At 45.0% G+C, this 23,331-nt stretch overlaps 1 protein-coding gene across 1 annotated transcript in view; it reads left to right on the forward strand.

Moving 5' to 3' along the window:
* Window positions 1-22,463, forward strand: part of LOC309684573 (olfactory receptor 14J1-like) — a gene marked incomplete at both ends in the record, with an annotated part of 39,514 nt that extends 17,051 nt beyond the window's left edge. Inside the window, one exon of the mRNA XM_082500460.1 lies at window positions 22,443-22,463. Within this exon, the coding sequence (XP_082356586.1) occupies window positions 22,443-22,463 (21 nt within the window). The remainder of the gene's footprint in view (window positions 1-22,442) is intronic.
* Between the last annotated feature and the right edge of the window lie 868 nt (window positions 22,464-23,331).

The raw sequence follows: 23,331 nt of genomic DNA on the forward strand, positions 1-23,331 counted from the left end.
AGCCAGCTTTCAGAAGGATTTGAACTATTTTATTCCCTTTCTCAAAAACAACTTCTGCTGTGTCGCCCTATACAATGATGTCATCAATGTACTGCAGATGTTCCGGAGCTTCACCTTGTTCCAGTGTGGTCTGGATCAGTCCATGACCAATGGTGGGGCTGTGTTTCCACCCCTGGGGCAGTCCATTCCAGGTGTACTGGATGCCCTTCCAAGTGAAAGCAAACTGTGGCCTGCACTCTGCTGCCAAAAGGATTGAGAAGAATGCATTGGCGATATCAATCGTTGCATACCACTTGGCTGCCTTCGACTCCAGTTCGTATTGAAGCACTAGGATGTCCAGCACAGCAGTGCTCAGCGGTGGTGTGACTTCATTCAGGCCACGATAATCCACTGTTAGCCTCCACTCTCCATTGGATTTTCGCACTGGCCATATGGGACTATTAAAGAGTGAGCGAGTCTTGCTAATCACTCCTTGAGTCTCCAGTTGACGAATAAGCTTATGGATGGAAATCAGAGAGTCTCAGTTAGTACGATATTGCCGCCGATGCACCGTTGCGGTGGCAATCGGCAGCTGTTGTTCTTTGACCCTCAACAACCCTACCACAGAGGGGTCCTCCGAGAGACCAGGCAAGGTGGATAGCTGTTTAATCTCTTCTGTCTCCAAGGCAGCTATGCCAAAATCCCACCAGTATCCTTTTGGGTCCTTGAAGTATCCTCTCCTGAGATAGTCTATGCCAAGGATGTGACTGGGCCAGTCACAATGGGATGCTTTTGCCACTCATTTCCAGTTAGGCTTACTTCAGCTTCCAGTACAGTCAACTCTTGGGATCCCCCTGTCACTCCAGAAATACAAAGGGGTTCTGCTCCTCTGTAATTTGATGCTATTAAGGTGCATTGGGCACCAGTGTCCACTAGAGCCTTATACTCCTGTGGATCAGATGTGCCAGGCCATCGAATCCACATTGTCCAATAAACCCGGTTGTCCCTTTCCCCCACCAGGCTGGGGGCAGGGCCCCTCTAATCCTGATCATAGTATACGTTACTCACTTGTTGCAGAAATGACTTGGAAGTCCCTTCAAGAGGATCGGAGGTGAGATCAGGCCTTCCACTCTGTCTGGGAAGCTGTCTGCTGGAAAAGGAAACAGCACTTTTCCTGGAGGGATCCCCTTTTGTGTTCGTTCTTCCTTGCAGCTCACGTACCCATGCCCATAGGGTTGAAGTAGGTTGTCCATCCCACCTCCTCATGTCCTCTCTGTGGTCACACAGGTAAAACCACAGGGTGCCTCATGGTGTGTACCCCCTATACTCTCCCTCTTGAGTAGGGAAACGCCTGCTCCTAATAGCTGAGATGCTGGCCTGTACAGGTGGGGAGTAGGACATACTCTCTTCAAGTTGCTGGACCTTCTGGGACAGTTTCTCCACAGCTGAAACAATGGGGGAAGATAGGCTTTCTTCATATTGATGGAGTCGTCCAGCCACCTCATCCATCGTTGGTTCCTCTTCACCTCTCCATTCCATCACTGCCAAGGAGTTGGCATACGATGATGGTGCGCTCCGTACAAACTTCCACCATATGGGCCTTGTGCACTGGACTTCATCAGGATCTGTGGGTAACTGCACATTATCTGGGTTGAAGTAAATCATCTCTCATACGGCTAATCCCCTCAGGTACTGGATACCTTTTTCCATGGTGGTCCACTTGCTTGGACGACATACAACATCTTCACTGAAAAGATACCTTTCCCTCACACCTGACAGGCGTTGCCTCCAGAGGCTGAGGGCTTGTGTCTTTTTCCCAATCGCCTTGTCAATGCCTGCTTCCCTAGACAGGGATCCCAGCTGCTTAGCTTCCCTGCCCTCTAATTCCAAGCTACTGGCCCCGTTATCCCAGCATCGGAGCAGCCAGGTGACAATGGGCTCACCAGGAAGTTGACTGAAATCTTTTTGCATATCTCACAGCTCCCTCAGGGATAGGGATTGGGTGATTATCTCTGGTTCTGTGTCTTCCTCCTGTTCCTTTGATGGCCCTGGTTCATCATCATCCCTTACTATGCAAACTGATTTCTTAGTGTATTTCTTCTTCTGTATAGGAGCAACTGATACTGGCACAGGTTGGTTGTCCGGTTCAGCTGCAGTGCCTGCCGTTGGGGTTTGAGTGGCCGCATTGCCTGTCACCAGGGTTGGAGTGGCCACAGTGCCTGCCACTGGGGTTGGAGTAGCCACAGTGCCCACCACTGGGGTTAGAGTAGCCACAGTGCCTGCCATCGGGGTTGGAGTAGCCTCATTGTCTGCTTGTCTGGTTTTCCCCTCTTTCCCCTGAGGGTCCTGCATAGTACTGAGCAGTGTTTGGTAGATACTGGCCAGGGCCCAGCACAGTGCGGTAAGTTGTGCCTCTCTGGAGTAGCCTCTGCATCTTCCTTTCAAATATTCTATCACTTTATCAGGGTGCTGTAGTTGTTCGGGGGTGAAGTCCCAAACCATTGGAGGTGAGAAGTTCTCTAGATACCTGCCCATGTTCTCCCACATCCCATGCCACCCCTGACAACCTGGCCTTGGGACAGATCTCTGAGCGGTAAACAGTTGTTTAACCCTAAACAAGATTTGAAAAACATTCAGGAGGCATAGCAACAGGAACATGCTGGTTTGAGCATCCCAAGGATATTCAGAATTCTCAAGAGGTGTCATACCTGGTCCAAAGGAGAAAAGGGAGGCAAAAGAGCTGAGGAAAGTATCTCCCCCTGTTCCTCCCATAGATTGGGTGTGATTATTGATAACTTCTGAGAGACAGTAACCAAGGTATGGACAGGACAGCAATACTGCATAGAGACCCCAACAAAGCCACTTGAATAGTGATGTTACCATATCATAAGCTGATATTGCACAGGACAGCAAAATGATAGTCCTGATCCCTCTCCCTGAGGTAACAAACAGCATCACAGGGAGTACATACAGTGTATAAGAATTTGCATAACACAGCCATGCAAAAAAATGAAGCAACATTTTAACCGGCGACTATTTAACTAATAGGGCAAATGCATATAAGAAATCCGTTTTAACAAGCTCTGGTCAGATCTGTTGTTATTGCAACCCTTCGAGCCCCACGTTGGGTGCCACAAAGGACTGTTGTGGTTTGGCCTCAGCCAGCAACAAAGAACCACGTAGCCGCTCGCTTGACTCCCACAGCTGTGGGAAAAATCGGTGGAAAAATCGGCAGAAAAAGGCAAAACTCGTGGGTTGAAATAGTGTAATTTAACAGAACAGCCAAAGGGAAGAAGAAAGAAAAACAATAACACTGATAAAGAAGTATAAGGACACGATTACAGTACCACCATGCAGCGCACCGACCAGACCCGCACTGCCGCAGCCCGCCCCCGAGTGGCGACTGTCCCTCCTCCCCAGCTAGCTCCTCTTATAGCTGGGCATGTGTCACTCGGTATAGAATACTTGCCTCCCCTGCCGGCTCTTCGGGGAAATTAATCCCATCCTTGCTGGAACCAGGACATATTCCTATCTTGGTGACCCAGCAATAAATGTATTTTTGAAATGTCAAATTTGTTTCCATGGTAACATGAAATGTCACTCCTGGAGGTGATGTTCAATACAAATGTGAAGAGTTGAAGGCTATTTAACATGTTTTCAGTTGCACCTATTCAACAATGGTTGTTATACTTTAAAACTCAATAAAGAAATTAAGATCTATTTATCAAAAGTTGATCTCTGGCAAAGTGACTTTTACACCTCACATTATTGCCTGCAACAACGCTCGCTAATGAGAAGCCCCTTTAAGTACTTGTCTGCTGGTGGAGCATGGAAATGCTTTCTATTGTATTGATATTGCCAAGTTCTCTTTCCTGATTTCCTGAGGAAAAGGAGAGGTTTCATCTACTATTTCTACCCAAGTCTCTTCTGCATGTATAGACTATGGAAGGCAACAGAAAAAAAAAAAAAGAAAAAAAGAAAAAAGAAAAAAAAATATTACCAGGGCAGCTGAAGGGAGAAAACAGCTTTTATCTGCCCTTAAGAAGAGAAGGAACATACTCAGTGCAACCCATTCATATACATTACTTATACTGTAGAGTGCATATACATACACACACCAAGACATAAACCCAACAAACCACGGAATCACGGAATCACGGAGTTTTCAGAGTTGGAAGGGACCTCTAGAGATCATCTAGTCCAACTCCCCTGCTAAAGCAGAAGGGGACTCCACAACCTCCCTGGGCAGCCTGTGCCAGTGCTCTGGCACCCTTCTTCACAGTTAAAGAAGTTTTTCCTTGTATTCAAATGGAACTTCCTATGTTCTAACTTGTGCCCATTACCCCTCGTCCTATCACTGGGAACCACTGAAAAGAGCCTGGCTCCATCCTCCTTCAACCCACCCTTTAGATACTTGTATGCCATAATAAGGTCTCCCCTCAGCCTTCTCTTCTCCAGGCTAAAGAGTCCCAGCTCTCTCAGCCTTTCCTCATAAGGCAGATGCTCCAATCCCTTAATCATCTTAGTTGCCCTTCGCTGGACTCTCTCCAGCAGTTCCCTAACTTATACTGGTGCTTTACATTCTTCCTCCCCAGGTGCAGGACCTTGCACTTGCTTTTGTTGAATCTCATTAGGTTCTTCTCTGCCCAGCTCTCCAGCCTGTCCAGGTCACGCTGGATGGCAGCACGGCCCTCTGGGGTGTCAGCCACCCCACCCACTTTGGTATCATCAGCAAACTTGCTGAGGATACACTGTCCCCTCATCCAGGTCATTAATGAATATATTAAACAAGATTGGACCAAGTATTGACCCCTGGGGGACACCACTGTTTACAGGCCTCCAACTAGACTCTGTGCTGCTGATCACAACCCTCTGAGTTCTGTCCCGCAGCCAACTCTCAATGCACCTCACTGTCACCTCATCTAGCCCATACTTCCTCAGCTTCCTAATGAGGATGTCATGGGAGACAGTGTCAAAAGCCTTGCTAAAGTCAAGGTAGATGACATCTACGACTCTCCCCTCACCCAGCCAACCAGTTATAACATCATAGAAAGCTATCAGATTGGTCAAGCATGATTTACCCTTGGTAAGTCCATGTTGACCACTTCCAATAACTTCCTGTTCCTCAACGTGTTTGGAGATGACATCCAGAATGAGTTGCTCCATTACTCTCCCAGGGACAGAGGTTAGACTAACTGGTCTGTAGTTCCCTGGGTCCTCCTTCTTGCCTTTTTTGAAGATTGGAGTGATGTCAGCCTTCCTCCAGTCCTCAGGCACCTCTCCTGTTCTCCATGACCGTTCAAAGACGATGGAGAGTGGTCTAGCAATAACATCTGCCAGCTCTCTCAGCGCTCGCGGATGCATGACATCAGGGCCCATGGACTTGTGAATGTCCAGCTTGGCCAAGTGGTCTCTGACACGGTCCTCCTCAACTGAGGGAAAATATTCCTTTCTCCAGACCTTCTCCTTTGCCTTCAGAGTATGGGATTTGTGAGGGACAGCTTTAGCAGTGAAGACCGAAGAAAAGAAGGCATTGGGTAACTCTGCCTTCTCTGTGTCTTCCACCACCAGGTCACCTGTCTCATTCACCAGTGGGCCTACATTTTCCCTAGTCTTCCTTTTTCTATTGATATACTGAAAGAATCTCTTCTTATTGATTATAATCAAAAGTTTTCTGGTGAATTTTGCTATTTACATCATCTGCAACACAACGTTCTTCCATCTGACTCCCTCTCCATCCTCAGTAAGGAGTGGCAAAGGGACACACAACAGTTTGCACGTGAAGGCAGGATAATTGTGTGTCGCAGTGAATGCTACCCCACTGAAGATGTACTTGGGTCCTCTGACACAGGTCCTCTGGCCTGTGGTCTGACCGGTGACCTGAGCCCACAACAAGTACAGCAAAAGCAGGTTTGCAGTGGGAAGGGGGGTCTGCGGCCTGACAGTGCGGGAGGGCTCGTTCCCTGCCTGTGGTCGGCTGAGGAGAAAACGAGCCCCTAGGAAGAAGAAAGACTAGCCCTTCCTACTCCGAGAGGTGGCTCTGCACCACAGCTATCAGGGGCTGTTCTACAAGGGAAAAATCAAGAGAAGTTGTTCCCCAAAGTTCATAAATAATATATGAACAATTAAGTCTTTTTATGGATGCTTCATCAAATATTAATCCAGTTTTATATTTTCATAAATTTTACAATTTACAAGTTGTTGTTGTCTTAATTTTATGTTAACAAGGCATCTGAAGCTGACAAATTTTGTTTCAGGTAAAAATATAATCAGCTTTAAAAAAAATGAGAAAGCAAACAAGATGGGTAGGACTTCCAACTTGCTGTCCAATTATCACAGGTTCTCGCTGTTATTTCTTTAAAAGGAAGGAAGGAAGAAAGGAAGGAAAGAGCCAGTTCTCTCTGTTAAAGATGTCATTTTTGAATATCATTTTTATTTCATGAGAGTTATTAAAGACTAGTTGCATTCATGGTGTCCATCTCAATAGGCCTTCAGGCCAGGTACCTGGTCTTTTATTACACTGCCATCTGAATATATCCACTGCATTACTCATAAAAAAACCCAATTATGAATAAGCAGTAGAGAATATTATTCTAAAGAACTGGAAAACTGGGTTTTGCTTGTATCTGTACAGATCCTAGCTAATTGATGCAGAACCTCCAAAGGAAAAAATTAAAAACAACTAAATTTATTACATTTAGGGCTATGCATACAGAGGCATAAACACTGAACCATCCACATGCAGAAAAGCACTACAGCAGAGGCAGGAATCAAAGACATCTGTCTCTCCACGCCACCTAGGCTGCTGAGGAAAAAGGTTACAGCATTTCACTTTATCTGGGCTGGTTCTTATTTTACCCCTGCAGGCTGAGCTTGTATTCAGGTCTTTCTGAAAAGATGCAAAGGAACCAAGCAGGGATAAGAGATGAAGCAAGCAAAGGCAGCAGAAGCAAGAGGAAAATCCTAGAAACACCACAGAGATGGAGGATCCGGGGGAGCTTGCTGGAAGATAACCATGAGTGTTTCTGTAGGGTTTAAGAAACTAAATTTTTTTTATATGATCTGACCGTATATTGCAGAGCTACAGTTCATAGACCAAGTTTACATATACCAGAACACCGTGCAAAACAGTGTGGAAAAGGGGTACCTGCAGGAGAAGGAAAGTAAAAGAGAGAAGTTACGAAATAGCTGCTCAAAAAAAAGTCCTAGATGGTCAATATGGGTGGACTCTTTATCTAAACCCTGGTCTAACCATATGTGACCAATTAAAAGAACCTTAATTTCCAAAACCTTGTCGTTTTGGTGTTGTCCTATATTTTCAAAATGTTAAAGTTTCACAGATTCCAGGCCAGTTTCACTAGTGAGGAAATGGAGCAAGAAAATCCTGTGCATTAGAGTAAGATAACAGACGCCAGGCATCCCAGCAGCACTTATTAGGGGTCACTTTGACTGTTCTAGCATGAGTTAAAATTAATGTCCCAAGAAATTTTTCTTAGGTAACTTAGTTACATAGCTCCAACTTTCACCTCTTGGTTCAATGTAGGTAGTTCTGCATTATGGTGTGGATGCAGCAGTGACAACAGCAAGAAATCTCCAAAGGCATTAATGCAATCCCCACCACAGCAGAAATACTGCTTCGGCACCGTGCATCCTGACGACTGATTTCCTCTGAGCTTCACTGACCAGTGTCGTTAGAACAACAAAAATGGACTGTGGAAGTAAGATGAAGCCAGGGGAAATAGTTCGTTAAAAAGTAAAAGCACGCGCTGTCATATACAGACTTGCACGCCCTCAAAGCAGCCAGCTGGTTTAGAACAGACAAATTTCTCAAAATGCAATAAAAGGGACACATTATATTTTACAGTGATAAAAAGCTCAAGTCTGACTGAAGCAGCCACTGGTTTCCAGAAACACGTCAGCAATGGCAAAGCAGCCCCACAGAGCATCAGAGTGCTCATATCTAACAAGGACCTCGGTGAGCAGTTTTGAGCTTGGGGCGAAGTTCACGACACTTTCCTGAAGTCATTGGTACCAGAAGAGCCAGCCTCCCTGTGCGGTCAAACCCAGGCAGTTCAGCTTCTCCAGGAGAAGCTAGTAGCAAAAAGGAAGCTCTCCACTGTGTCAGTAGCTGAGCTGGAGCAGCTAATTTGGATGCCTCAGACCTTACAAATGTCTTCACACAAGTCAAACCCTTCTCCGTCTTCTGAGCCGTTCAGTGCGGGTACCTGAATGGAGTATGATTTGCGTCGCATTTGAAACCCTCGTAAGCCGAGAGACATAACCCAGAACCCTGTGCTGCTCTGACGTACATGGGGTTTAATAGCCCCATAGCGATTTCCACAAGCTGCAGATTATGAGGCAGCACAGCCGTCACGGAGAGGTACCTGTATCCCTTTAGAGAATTATCAGGAGAAGCCACTCCTTTGTGGACAGCTAGCTTTGCATTGCCAGGCTGCAGTGTTGCGCATCTACTTCGTTTAGATTAATGCATTTGGTCCCAGTTCACGGCAGTCTCAGCAGAGACCCCAGGGACTGAACTAACTGGCTGGAGGGGAGGAGTGTTTCTTGCGAAAGTCTGGTAAAGCTGGCACAGCCACCGCGAGGGATGCATCGCCTGGGGCTGTCAGCCTGGCACCTCTCCAAAGCACGGCAAGGAAGTTACCGTCACAGGAGGCAGACATCATTTCAGAACTTACATACACTAGAAACAGTACTCCTTTGTTTACTTATGTTTAGAAACCCACCCAGTCAAATTCTTCTCTGACCTGTATCTGTGCAGACAGACTGCAGTCAGCATTCAGAGGGTGAAAATCAGGTCAAAGTCTGGCCCAAAGCTTCCTGAGGAGCGGTGGCAGGTGACATCTACTGCTCAGAGGCACTTGGCAGATGGGGCTAATTCTACCCTCAATCGCACCATCGCTGACTTCCCTCTTACCAATTTGTGAGATGACTTGGTTTTCCTCATTCTCTTTTAGTTCTCTTCCTCGTCACTCACAGTTTTAATTTACTTTAAAAGCTTGTTTTAAAGAGTTGTTACTGAGGTTCTTGTTGAATTTACCCTTATTTTTGTCTCATGCTCAGGCCAGGACCTCAGATAAAAATCAGACTTGAAACTTAGTGAGTAATATCCTGCTGCACTTTGTGAAGAAATAAAAACGAGATCATCCAATAAATGCCACTCGATTTTGTTAAACTCCTTACACAGCTAGAAAGGCCATTTAGTCCTCCAGTAAGTGTAGTGACTCCAAAATAAGGAACCAAGTGTCATGAACACATTGCTTTAAAATAGAAAGAATTTTTTAAAAAAAGAGGAATTCCATTAAAAAAAAAATATCCCAAGAGGAGAAAACCTCAAGCAAACAAGAAAGCTTAAGCCAAATATAATACGTAGAAACCTAATATCCCCCAAACTGAAAATAACTCCAAAATCCAATAATCTAAAAATACTTTATAAGGTTTTCCTTTCAAGTTGTGGTGGGTTCCAAAAGGTTCTGCAATGCAGAGCCAACAAAATAACACACAGACGTGCCTTTGCTTTTTGACGCTTTGCTCCAAGTGACAGCTTTCATTGTAAACTTGTGTTTAGAAACAACAGATTACACAATAATGCTCTTCCAAAAGAGGTTATGAAAAAGACATCGAGCAATTGCTCTTCAGCAATATTAGGAATAGCACAGAAAGATTCACAGCAAACACCGCTTTGATTATAATTAGGAAAGAAAAAAATGTAAAGGTAGCTCGGTACATCGGCCTCTACGGGATGTTACGGGACCTCTTTCTTTGGATGTTACTTAACAAAAAGAAAAACTTCCTTCAAAGATAGGCTGGGGACTCTTGGCATGACCTTAGAGCGGGTGCACCCCCATACTCTACCTTTTCCTTAAACTTGGGTGATTCTTGCAGCCTTCGTCTGAGAAACACTAGTGCATTCTGTCTTGGGGCACATGCATTCATGGGAAATCCAGTCAAACTTATTTATCCAAGCTGCAGGCTTTTCAGAAACTCCTGCAGGTCCCAGAGGAACACAACTTGCACACATTCACACCGTGCTGCCCAGCTATATCCGTGCTTCCCCATCACCACGCTGCGCTCTCAGTCTCTTTTGCAGCTCCAGGAGCCTGGGGCTTCACAGGTATACGTTCACCAGCTACAGCTGCTGCATCTCCTGGGGCTGCGGGGTAGAAAAAGCATCAGGCTATGGCATCACACCTGGGATGCCACACAAGCTGTCACGTGAGGGGCAGCCACCCATTTCACAGGGCTTGGTGCTTGAGTCTCCTTGTCAGGGTGCTCCTGGCTTCAGACTCTCATGGCCACGACCCACTCCCAGCACAGACACGTACAGATAACTCCACAGGGCTTTGGTGGTGAAAACTGACACATGGTGTGAGTAAGACTGAATAACCACCTACACACCGGAAGAGACAGGTCCCGTGGCATAAAGAAAAAAGAACTCAGTCATGTAACTATGATTATAAATACACATATATGCACAGACAGACAGAGAGATCAATCCAGTTATTAATTCTGTCAGTTCCCAGCCTTGAAGGCCTTCATTTTTTGACCTTAACACTTCCCTACCAGATTTATAGGGTGTAAATGTCATTTGCAGTCACTCGTAACTTTACGATACATTCTGAATCCAACACCTACTAGCTGACTCCCTGCCAAAAGGCAATATTTTGGTATAAAATGTGATCAAAAAAACATTCAGCTACATAAGGCTGAATACATACACAAGGCTTTTTTTTTTTTTTTTTAAAGCAGCTCAGTGTGGAAAGATGAAATTTGGCAAGAAAAGAGTCTTCAAACAAGAACAGCCTCTGCCCATTTGTGGTGAAAACTGGGTTTGATTTGATCCAGTTCTAAGTGTTTGAATATCAGATGCTGGGCACGCAGTGTTCACACTGTGCCATTTTGAAGTAATTTTTGGAACCCTACCAAGCAAGAGCTGCTGCACAGCACATGCCTTAGCTGTGTCGTGAACACACATCTTTCTCTGCAAGAGCAATACTGAAGGCAGAAGGCTTTTTCCTTAAGTGCGCGCTGCAAACTGTGCAGCTGAAAACTTCAAGCTCTCAGCAAAGGAAGAGGTTTTGGCATGTGTGTGTCCCAGAATTCAAGGAGCACACTTGAAGTGGGAGGAGAAGCAATCAAAGATGTGAGAGAGACTGAAAGCTGCCTGTTGTTTATTTTTTAAATTTGGAGGAGGGTTCAAATGTGCCTTTGTCTGAAAGTTTTTCCTACCGAGGACGTTATTGTTACCTATTTCCAGCCCAGGAAGATACAGACGTGGCCTAAAGGAAATCGTGCCTGAAGACCAAACCCCAGGGCCACCACTTACCCATTAGGGGCAGGAGCAGCTTGAGCAAGCCCTACCTCTGCAGGTGGCATGGGCCACACGGGAGCAGCTGTCCCAGATGCAAGGGGCTCTGCCCCACACCAGCAGAACAGCAGAATAACAAGCTTGGAGGATCTGAGTGTTCAGCAGGAGCTGGTGTTCCTGACCATTGCACCCAGGCTCAGGGCCCTTCCTACAAGCAAAGCTAAACAAGAAAAACCCTCTGCACCAACCAGTCACTCCAGAAAAGCTTCCGCAGTTCTTCCTTGGACTGCCCCACCAGCTCTGACTGTGCTGCCAAGCAGGGAGCCCACAGAGCCTCTGGTTCACCACATCCTGCTCTCTGCAGCGTGTTCACAGCTGAATCCATGCTGCAAGTCCCAGGGGAACGAAAAGGCTTGGGGAACAGAGGCAACATCTCTGAACTTCTAGGGGCTGCATGTCTTGACTTTCAAAGAAATGGTGTCTCTCTCTGTTTCCAGAAGAAATGCTTCCCAACATGTTAAGCTTTTCCGTGTTATTCTTTTCCCCCCGTAGTTAATGAATGTCTATTGTTTTTGCATCAATTACTCATTCATTAAAACAAGGCTTGCATGAAATGCAGGAAACCCAGCAAGCCTACAGAGGCTGTCACACAGCACGGCAGTATGAGAAGCGTGACTACAACAGGACAGCAACCATACTGTCATCTCCAACAGCAACATGGGGGTCCCCAGCATGGAGGACATCTCTGGGCAGGATGGGCAAGACCAGGGCCAGGGCAGGCCAACAGGCTTCTCCGCTGCAGCTAGCGGCTGTGGAGCTGTCAGCACTGTCAGATGCGGCCGTGGGCAAGCCCAAGGAATGGGAGGCACAAAGGAAAGACCTTCATTACCAAGAAATTCTGTTCCTCCTTCCTGAAACAGGAATGGATAGTCGCAACCACATAATCTTTTATACCATTTGTGTTGCCTGACCTCTAGTGAGCACCAATTAATAAATCCCCTGGAGTAAGTTATGAATTTAGTCCCAGTGCAGCGGGATTCTGAGGTACAGACAATGCAGCTGTCTCCCTTGGACAAGGGGCAGAGGCCCACAACAGGCCCAGTGCTGCATGCCAGGGCAAGCAGCCTTCGTGAGCTCAATTTCTACAGAAACAAGATGGAAGATGGGAGAAAAGAAGTGTTTTTAATCCCTTCTGCAAAAGTCAGTCATGGAAATTTGCTGCCTGTTCAAAGTCAGCTGCTGCACAGCTGGGAACGGATCTCTTATCTCAAGTGCCAGTCTAGTGCCTAAACCACAAAAGCGCTCTTTCCTCCACTCCTTCGACATGCAAATGGAGTATATTTGTATAGGCATGCTTACCATAAACAACTAGCAGAACTTGGCATCATGCTAATGGGATTTTTATGAGTCAAATATTTCTTTGGTAATGAGGGCAAACAATCATGTTGTCTTTTGTTTCCTGTTATGAAATGAAACCAAAAAAATATGCCACTTAAAAAAACACAATAAGAAGAAGCCCAACCAGTCCTTTTTTTCATAAAGAAAGCAATATGCTTAATGCAGAATAAACCCCGTTTTATGAAAGGAGGTCATCTTTGGGGGGAGGGAGAGAAACAATTGAAAAGAAAAAATGTAGCACAAGAGGGAATTCTGAATCTCTTTTTTTTTTTAATGGAAAGTACTTACATGTTTATATTAAGCCTAACATAAATGTTAAAATTTTAAACAAACAAAAACACACCAGGGCTAACAATAGAGTATTGTTTTTCTTATGTTGAATAAGAACTGCCAGGACAGTGCATGTATATTTTTAAACATGCTGCTTCAAAAAGCAGGATGCGAGGAATGTTACATCTTCAATTTTTCTGTTAATTATGGGTTGAGCATCGTTGTGAGTCTAGTCCTCTAAACCCAGCTCAGAAAATAAGAGCAGATGCTCATACCCAGGTTTGGCTCATGTGGGAATTGAACAGAACACATTGGGTTATAATTAATGTAATTTGTTGGATTATCTTTTGTGAAGGAGCCAAAGTAAACAACCTTGCAGCATTGTAGTGAAATTCTTCTGTGCTCAGAGCCTCTGTACTTGATGGAGGATGACAAAAACCCTACCCTTCCTCCTGGATTGCAGGAAGATTTGGAAATATCTGTCACTTTCAAACATATTTTAATTAACTCAAATGAAAGAATTAGGCTACAGACCCTAAAGCAAATTACAAATAGTGTTTAAAATCAGAGCTTATGATTCCCCACTTGACTATTCTGATTAACAGAATTCTCTTTTCTAGTTTGTTGTAATTTGGTTACAGGGCAAAGATGGAGGAAGAACATGCTTTTCTGTCCTGAAAACAGTAGCTGTTCTTCAGGCCAAATTTACTGATCCAAAGGCTCCTCCCCTGGCTGGCATTCCTGGCTGGCTGGACAGTACTCGAGCAAGCGCAGCACTAAGAGGTAACTCAAAGAAAAAAAAAAAAAAAAAAAAGACATTATATAATGTGACACTTTCCAAAAGACTTTTCTTCAAAAACTCTCAAAGTTTGGTAAGCATTAATGAACAACGCTTTAGTTGACAGAAAAAAAAAAAAAGGAGGGGGCGGGGGGAGAAATCAAGCACTGTGTTCTTTGGGGTAATAATTGCAGAAATGTGGGCCAAAAGCTTGGTTGTGTCCCAGGATGATAGCACTCATCCTGACTCCAAACTGTCACAGTAAATCTTAGCTCTATTTCTCCGTGTTTCACAGAAAAAAATTATATATATCTGAAAGCAGCAGCTTAAGGAGTGGTTTCAGGCTTGCTGTCTCTTCAGGCCCCCACAGAATCATATGGTTAACTTTTTAATCCTTTGTGCATTTAAGTCCTTCTCCCTTCAAAGCACTCACGGTTCACCTTGCCATCCCAGGGGTACCAGCACGGTGTCCCCACTTCAGCCTTGCTGCCAGGTGCAAAGGAGCTGCTGCTGGCCATGATGGAGAGCTGGCCAGAGCCCCAACAGGAAGATGATGGCCCACAGACAGTGAGAGATTTTTTGTGAGCCAAACCCACATGCTTATCTAGGTAACAAGATATCTCACAATGAAGTCTTCTGGAAGACAGAGCAAGGAAGAACAGGAGGCCAAAGAGCTTGTCTTAGGCCATTGCTGCCATCCCCACTAATCAGGAGCTGGAGAGACATGTCACCAGCACACAGTGGACAGAGTGTGGTAAGATATTCATCTCAGCACTGCTTTGGGACCTCTACTTTGCAACAGGGCAAGTCATGGCAAGTATCTCAAGCATCCTCAGCTGTCTGAAAACACAGCATCTCCCTAGGGCGTCTGCCAGCATCCCACAGACAGATTCACACTGCCTTTGGCCATCGTTAGGGTGCTGGCATCACACAAGAACTTCACCTTACAGAAGCCACAGCCTACATCTCAGCTGACAGACGGGCAGGGAGGCAGTTTTAAACAAAAGCAGGAATACCGAACATTTGGTCTGCTTTAGAGACAAAGAAAAATAAAAATGGATATTGGGTGGATGTTGTTTCCTCAGTCAGGACTGCCAGAAGTTAGTGCTTCTAATGTTCATTAACAGGGTCATCCTCTTCCCGTGAGAAAAGTCATTAAAACTAGGCATTTATTCTTGCATCAGCCTTATTTGTTTTCAGGTTCTATCAAGACTTTGATAAGTTTTCCCAGCTGAGTTGCAAGTTGGTACTGACCATCCTGGAGATGGCCTTCCCTTTTTCCAACTGTGCCCTCCCAGAGAAATAGCACCCCCGAAAGTACATTCACACACCAGCCATGCAACACATGAAACAGTTTGTCTGCCAAAGGTTTTGGCTCTTAAAAGAAGTCGGCTGCTCTTCAAACTGCAAACGCAGAACATTTTTGGAGAACAGTCTTTCCTGGATATGTAGCACTTCTGCAGTTTTCTGAGAGAGGCAGCAGCAGAGAGTTTGGGACACTCATACACCAAGTTTAAAGTCATAAATGAAGTAGATTTCCACCTCAGAAATGTACGTTTCTAATGAGCTACAGACACAGCTGATACAGTAATAGTTCCATCCCATACTTACAAGAACAATGCTCACTCACGGGGAAGGACAGTCTTATCAGATTGGTAACTTTATCTCAAATATCGTGTTCAAATTTTCATATCCTTATAAACTAAAAAATACTAGAGTGAAGTGACCAGATGCTCAAGTCTCCTCTGCAGCACAATCACTACCAGGCACGCATTTAAGAGGCATGGAAGTCTGCTAGGACTCTTCTCTGAAGAGGCTCACTCCTCTTCATGTCATCTGTTTGTGCTAGCACAATGTCTTCAGCACCTCAGCCCGGAGGAAACTTCTACCTCCACCATTGCCATGTCCCAGGACTACTAATGCACTGCATTATTTCCAGTGGGCACAGGAAAGAGAAAACAGCATTTCTCCTTTCAAGCCAGAACTGGAGGAAGAACATAACGGAGAGGCTGCAGAAAGCTCTTGCATCATGAGAAAGTTGCCGGTTTATTCAGTCTCCCTGTCTTCTACACCACTGCATAGCACCACATTCAACGGCACAAAAGCTCTTACGACTTCATTTTTCGTTTAATACAAGTTTTTGTTCCATGTGAGCCAAGCGCCTCATCTCCTCAGGGACTGCCAGTCCTAGCTGTTGGACCTCTACAATGCTAACGATTACGCCCCTGCCTTTCCGCACTGTTGAGAGTGTAAGCCCATAGCATGATAAGTTTAAGTGCTCTGATACTAATAGCAGTGAAATGTCTGTGTATAGACACGTGTTCCCTTTGATAGCTTACTATTGTTTCTGACAGATATGGAATGCAACTCTAATATGGTTACAATTAATCAGAAATTTAAGAGCAAACATGTCAGTCCATGTAAGTGAGAAATGCCGAGGACTGGCCTATAGAGAATCTTAAATCACTTATTACTATTTTCCTGCGCTGTTCTAATGCCAACAGAACAACATTTTCTTTTCAAATTCTGTAAAAGAAAAAATATAAACCAAACAGGCTGTGCTCTTGATGAGACCTTGGATTCTTTGGCACCTAATATAACAACAAAAAAAATTAATTTCACATCATACTGGCAATAGCTTGTATTGAAATTGCATTCTTGCTGCTTTGACGTTACTGCGCATGGATCTTTTTGTTCTACGTAAGTCCTCAACTGTGGGCCTTTTTTTAACTAGCTGGTATTCCCTCCATCCATACAAAACTAGCATTTTCCTACTTGTTCACACATCCATGAAAATTGTCCTTCTTTCTAGGTTTAGTTTTGTTGCTGTAAAGTAAACAGGCATGGCACAATGCCAATGGACACCCCAAGTGTGACCCTGCCACTCTGCCAAGTGCTTGTCCTGGGAGCAGATTCTGTTTTCCAGAATCAGATAATCATCTAAGTTGGAAGGAACCTCTAAGGTCATCCGGTCCAGCCATCCAGAAGCCTTACAGCTAGGGACAGACCTTCAGCTGGAGGTCCACAGACAACAGCCAATTCACTCATAATAAAAGCCCCTTCTTGTCTCAGGTACAGCTAAGGGATAGCAAAACTCCACAGAAGAGCAAGGAAAGGAGAGCTCCTGGCAGTAAGCATCACTATGAAAAGGTGAGTCAGAGTCCCCCTTCAAGGTGCGGAAACCCAGGGTAGCTGCTCCGCTCCTTGTCCTGCTGCTCACTAGCTATCACCATTCACAAGAGACATGAATGAGACCAAATAAATGCATTTTGCCATCCATGCCACAGCCCTCAAAGCTGGGCTATTCTCTATATTTTCCAATACTCTGTCCCACCTCAACTGAGGAGTGTCAAGCGTCTGTACATCCAGAGAAAATGTAAGGCAGCAACTCCTCCAGGCACTTGACCACTCCTCCCTCCCAGCCATCCCCAGAACCATCTCTTCCCCATGCTCATTACTTTCTTGTCAAGAGCAGTTAATATAGATCTGGATCCAGTTTGTAGTGGCCCTCCTCCTTCCTTTGGTAGACAAGTCTGGTCACCTTTGATGCAAAACAGTTGCGTTGCTGCAAGAATTTAGAATGCCAAAATCCAAAAGGATCCAGGCACAGATTTCTAGTACAGGCACTCTCTATGAAGCCAATGTAAGGTTTTACTGCCTCAGCAGATGCCAAAAGCATTAATTACTCACACTGTTTACTATTAGGTTTTGTCAGTATTTGATCCACTGTTGGTTTGCCTTTTCTCCTGGAAGTGGGTGGACAGTCTTTTCACTACAACATGAATAAGATAATTTCATATTTACTGAAAATGTAATTATGACGTTTTCAAGTATCATTTATTTGCTGCTTTCATACACTCCACAATGGGACTAGAAATTGGGAAAGCAAAAAGCATTAACGTGAAAGGGTCATGTCCTTAAAAGAAAGGAAAAAGAAAGGGGAAAAGGAACAGTGAGAAACCAGCTTTTAACCCCTTTATCTTGGATCCTACTACTGTGTTAGTAAATAAAGCAGTGGGAGGGGGTGGGGGTGAACCATAGGAATCCTTTACTCAGCTGAACTAAGGAGATGAAAGCTTCTGGCCAGGCCAAATGGGTTTGTGGTTTTTCACCATAAGGGTTGCTACTTCAGGAGGGTACTCAGGTTTTACTGGAAATTTAATGTTTGTTGACCAGAATGTTTTTAGTGGTCTTCAAAACTGAAAAATTGCCAGGCAGAAGTTTTGCACCTTGATGTGGCAAATTAGCTAAGAACATTTAGACTTGAGGAGAAAGCAGTATAAAAAAAAATAAAACCCAAAAGATCACAATGACCAGGGTCTCTGCAGTTTTTCCTCATCACACAAATTGGCTGCAGCCATCCATTAGCAGAAAAGCCATTGTCTCCATTTGGAAGAGCACGTGTATCTGAGGCCAGGCAGGAGATGCTGTTTGATTTCAATTGGCACCCTTGAGCAAGGAAGCTTGAAATTGTGCGTATCATCACGGAAAGGCAGACACCTCAAAGCCCTGTCCTCAACCCAGGAGTCCAGATCAATGGTCTCCTGAACTGTGCGTGCTGGAAAAAAAAAGCAAACACTATTGTCCTCAAGCTTTTTCTAAGATTAGATCTGACCTTGAGGGTAATGAAAGGTCAGGAAATATCACTGAATCACGGAATCCTGGAATTTTCAGAGTTGGAAGGGAACTCTAGAGATCATCTAGTCCAACTCCCCTGCTAAAGCAGGATTGCCTAGAGCACATGACTCAGGACTGCATCCAGGCGGGTCTTGAAAAGCTCCAGAGAAGGGGACTCCACAACCTCCCTGGGCAGCCTGTTCCAGTGCTCTGTCACCCTCACCGTAAAGAAGTGTTTCCGTGTATTTGAACGGAACTTCCTGTGTACTAACTTGTGCCCGTTACCCCTTGTCCTGTCACTGGGAACCACTGAAAAGAGCCTGGCTCCATCCTCCTTCAACCCACCCTTTAGATACTTGTATGCCATAATAAGGTCTCCCCTCAGCCTTCTCTTCTCCAGGCTAAAGAGTCCCAGCTCTCTCAGCCTTTCCTCATAAGGCAGATGCTCCAATCCCTTAATCATCTTAGCTGCCCTTCGCTGGACTCGCTCCAGCAGTCCCCTGTCCCTCTTGACCTGGGGAGCCCAAAACTGGACACAGTATTCCAGTTGCAGCCTCACCAGTGCAGAGGGGGAGAATGACCTCCCTCGACCTACTGGCCACTCTCTTCCCTATGCAGCCCAGGATTCCATTGGCCTTTTTGGCAACAAGGGCACATTGCTGGGCCATGGATAATTTACTGCCTACCACGACCCCCAGATCCTTCTCCTCCGAGCTACTTCCTAGCAGGTCCACCCCTAACCTATACTGGTGCCTAGCATTCCTCCTCCCCAGGTGCAGGACCCTGCACTTGCTTTTGTTGAATCTCATTAGGTTCTTCTCTGCCCAGCTCTCCAGCCTGTCCAGGTCGCAGTGGATGGCAGCACAGCCCTCTGGGGTGTCAGCCACCCCACCCACTTTGGTATCATCAGCAAACTTGCTGAGGATAAACTCTGTACCCTCATCCAGGTCATCAATGAATATATTAAATAAGATATTAAATAAGACTGAGTATTGACCCCTGGGGGACACCACTGTTTACAGGCCTCCAACTAGACTCTGTGCTGCTGATCACAACCCTCTGAGTTCTGTCCCGCAGCCAACTCTCAATGCACCTCACTGTCACCTCATCTAGCCCATACTTCCTCAGCTTCCTAATGAGGATGTTATGGGAGACAGTGTGAAAAGCCTTGCTAATGTCAAGGTAGATGACATCTACGACCCTCCCCTCATCCAGCCAACCAGTTATAACATAATATATCATCATTCCCATTTCACAGAAGGGAAAAGGTGGCATTTGAAAGTCAAAGTATCTTTTACAAACAAGCTTCTTTGAACCCAGCATCTTCTCCCACTGAGTATCTGCATTACAGGCACATTTCAAGTGGCAACCCAGGAGTCTAATTCTGTGGTCTCCTAAACTGTGCGTGCTGGCAAAAAAAGCAAGCACTATTGTCCTCAGGCTTTTTCTAAGATTAGATCTGACCTTAAGGGTAATGAAAGGTCAGGAAATACCATCATTCTCATTTTACAGAAGGGAAAAGGTGGCATTTGAAAGTCAAAATATCTTTTACAAATAAGCTTCTTTGAACCCAGCATCTTCTCCCACTGAGTATCTGCATTACAGGCACATTTCAAGTGGCACTATATTGGGTAGTACTATCTGGGAGAACATTGTCTCATTAAAAAAGGCGGTCCCAGGTTTGGTACCCCAGCACAGGCATGTTCTGAACATGGTATGTTACTCCATGAGACCCAGGGTTGGGAACAGATGGTAGTTCTCTGTGGCTTAGAGCATAAGCGAAAAGAGGGAAAAATCTTGCAGATCAGGATGCCTGGACCATTTGATATCCTGAAAATTAAAGTAACTGCCTTGAACCCAACACAAGCCCACAGCAAAATACACCTCTTAATTAACAGGCTGTGATTCCTGCAGCAGCCTGACTTCCTGGGTTAAATTGCAGCTCTTGTCAAATGCATGGCAATAACCTGGCATCCATGGAAAAAGTAAAGGTAATAGAAACACAGTTTAGACATTCAGGAGAACGGCGTTCAACCTGCCTAGAAGATTAAGGAGGCCGTTGCAGCTTTCAGAGCATCTAATGTACTTATTTCTGCAGACAGCTGGGAACTTCAGGAGCAAGCAAAACTCAGAACCAGCAGACCAAGGAATCACAGCTACTCTATAGGTATAGCAGGCTGCATACAGCAGGACATGAAGCAGTCTCTATGATCTGCAGCACATTGCTAAGAGTTTTAATCTTGTGGCACCTTTAAAAGAAGATTGGATACTGGGAGAATTTCAAGCTAAAAACAGATTGATTCAGTACTTTTCTCACCTTCCTTGATTATCCCATGAGATCATGATATAAAACACCTCTCCAGAACAATCGAAATAAGAGCAAAAGCCCAGCTTCACACTGACAGAACCAAAGGAGAACAAGGGGAGGACCTGCCTGCAAAGAAACAGCTATTGAGGAAGCTGAAGAGACTGTTCTACAACAGGAAGTAATAGCCATATACAGAATAGCCGTAATAAATTGACTTCAAAATAGGCTTCACCATCATCTCACTTTGCATACACACATCCCAAAGACCAGCTTTATGCATTCTGTCACTCCGCACATAGGAGAAAAACACTTTCAAATTCAAAGAAGACGTGTTCTCTGCTCCTGCTTTCAGGAGGTAGCAGTAGTTCAAATGGGAAGCACTGTGTACTCTTAAGCAGCAAATTGCACACAATTATACATTTTCTGAAGGTGCCTTACATTATTAAAGCCTCTTTAAAGAAAACAAAGCTGAACACAGTTTAAGTACATGACTGCACAACTAAGCTACATACCAGAACAGAAATGGACAATGATTCTGCTCTTTGGCTCATCCCGTGTTAACCAGCACTAGAGATACAGCAAGAGCAGCAAAGCATCTGCAGACACATTTGTCACCGTCTCTCAGCTGTATTTCCCCAATGAACTAACAGAACTACAGAAGTCATGGACCTCACAACACTTATTTACTGAAACATAATTTCTGATAACCTTCTAGATGAAGCATTTGTAGTAAAAATTTGGACATGACATCACAAATGAAGACAACAATTTCTCTGTCACTACCTTGGGGTTTTGCTTTAAAAAGGCAAAAAAAAAGATGATAAGATACATGAGATGGCCAGTTAGTGTAAGAGAAAGCAGTTCCACCCACTGAAGACCAGGCCACATGTTTTCCTTAAAACAGACCGCAAAAAATTACTTGGTGCAATCATACACATCTAACAGGGCAGATTAGTGTTGCCGTTTGATTATACCCCCAAGAGTTTGTTCCTGAAATACAGACTTTGACTGTCAGGGAATCAAGGAACATAATAGACTTTTGGCTTTGTTTTAACAGTAAGGTTCCTGAAGGGAAATAGGGTGATACATACTCACCACACTGTAGAGAGCCTGGAACATGCCCAAGTCTATTTTAGGCCCTCGCCTCAGGGCACAGCTCTGAGGAAACAGGAAACTTGGGGTTAATACCAAAGCTAAACCTGGACTAAAGCTCCCAAAGAATTTTCCTCCCCCTCTTCTGCCTCTTTTTGGAGTTTTCTCCCTGAACTTCAGATTCCCAGGGCATCTTTTAGCTTGCTGCACTTTTCACTCCTGATGTACCCTCAATGCCCTGAGTATCCTGCTACTGCCTCCCCCAGGAGCCCTCGGCCTGGCCATCACATCCCCCACAGCACTTCCCTGCTCCAGACACCCCAGCACAGAGTCCCTGCCAAACTTTCCAGAGATGATTTCTCTTCAGGTCACCCCCACCCACCAGCCACTTCACCTGAGGCCAGCACCACCTGATTGATTAGTGCTGCAGAGGCTCCAGCCGCCTCTCCCATGGCCAGTCACCCTGTGCCACAGGGATAAAAGCTAGTTCACACACTTTGTTTAAAGGCTCTCAGTAGCCACAGGAAGGGTCAGCAGCTGCCCTGAGCAGCACAGGCTGGTTTAGTGCTCCCTATCACAGAACAAACGTGAATCTAAATGTACTCTCTATGGGCAAGATCTTCGAACTGCTTTTCCGGGTTTCTGAACCCCCATGCTGTATTCCTCTTCCTTAGGCAATAGAGCCGGAGGTCTAGGCCTCAGATTAAAGGTGGCAGGGAGGCAGACAACTGCCACATCACAGCTGATCACACATGTGAGGTGAGCCTGATGAATCGGTTCTTCACGTGCACCACAAGTCCAGAGCTATCAACGTACAGCCACAGGTCAGCACAGGGCTAGAGCCCACCGTCATCTTAAAATAATCCAGGCTCTCACTTTTCCATTCCTGCCTCATCAGGAGCATCCAAATTCAACAATTTTAGGTCTTAGAGACATTAGAGACTAAACTAGCTGATAAAAGCCATTGTGTATGAGACCGACTTAGGGCAAGTCTGGGAAATAGGTCACTGAAGTCCTAAGGGACAACCTGTGAATGCAGCAGACACAAGCCAGTTATGTGGAGGATCACCAAGGCCCCTCCAAATGTCCTTAGAGCTATGCCAGCTAGCTTCCATGGCACCAGTTGCTCTTCTTAATGGACAGATGCAATAACATGAAGGAGCATTTTCCTGGAAGGTGATTTAGAAACCAGACTTTTACTGGGTTCAGTGGCAAATGTGCTCCTAGTAGTCAGTTAGTGCAATCCACAATTGCTTGGTTATTCATATAGATTATTAACTATCAGATGTCACAGCTTTCTGGAGCATATCATTTTTATATGTTCCCCCCTGCCACGTGCACCTACAGAGCACTTGAGCTTATTTTAAACAAATCTGCAGCTGTAACTGCAAAAAAAGTATGAATTATTGAAAGTTTAGAAGAAATGTTAATTACTTCCAACCAAGGTCCAAAAGATTTAGTTAAATACTCCTTAGAGTGTATATTGCACATTCAAGAATACTGGCTATTCTCCAAAGGTTTGTATCTGCTAAGCTTAAAAATTCATGTAAGTCTTTAAAATCC

Source organism: Vanellus vanellus (assembly GCF_965231255.1).
Source record: "Vanellus vanellus genome assembly, contig: HAP1_SCAFFOLD_33, whole genome shotgun sequence".
In the NCBI taxonomy this organism is placed as follows: domain Eukaryota; kingdom Metazoa; phylum Chordata; class Aves; order Charadriiformes; family Charadriidae; genus Vanellus; species Vanellus vanellus.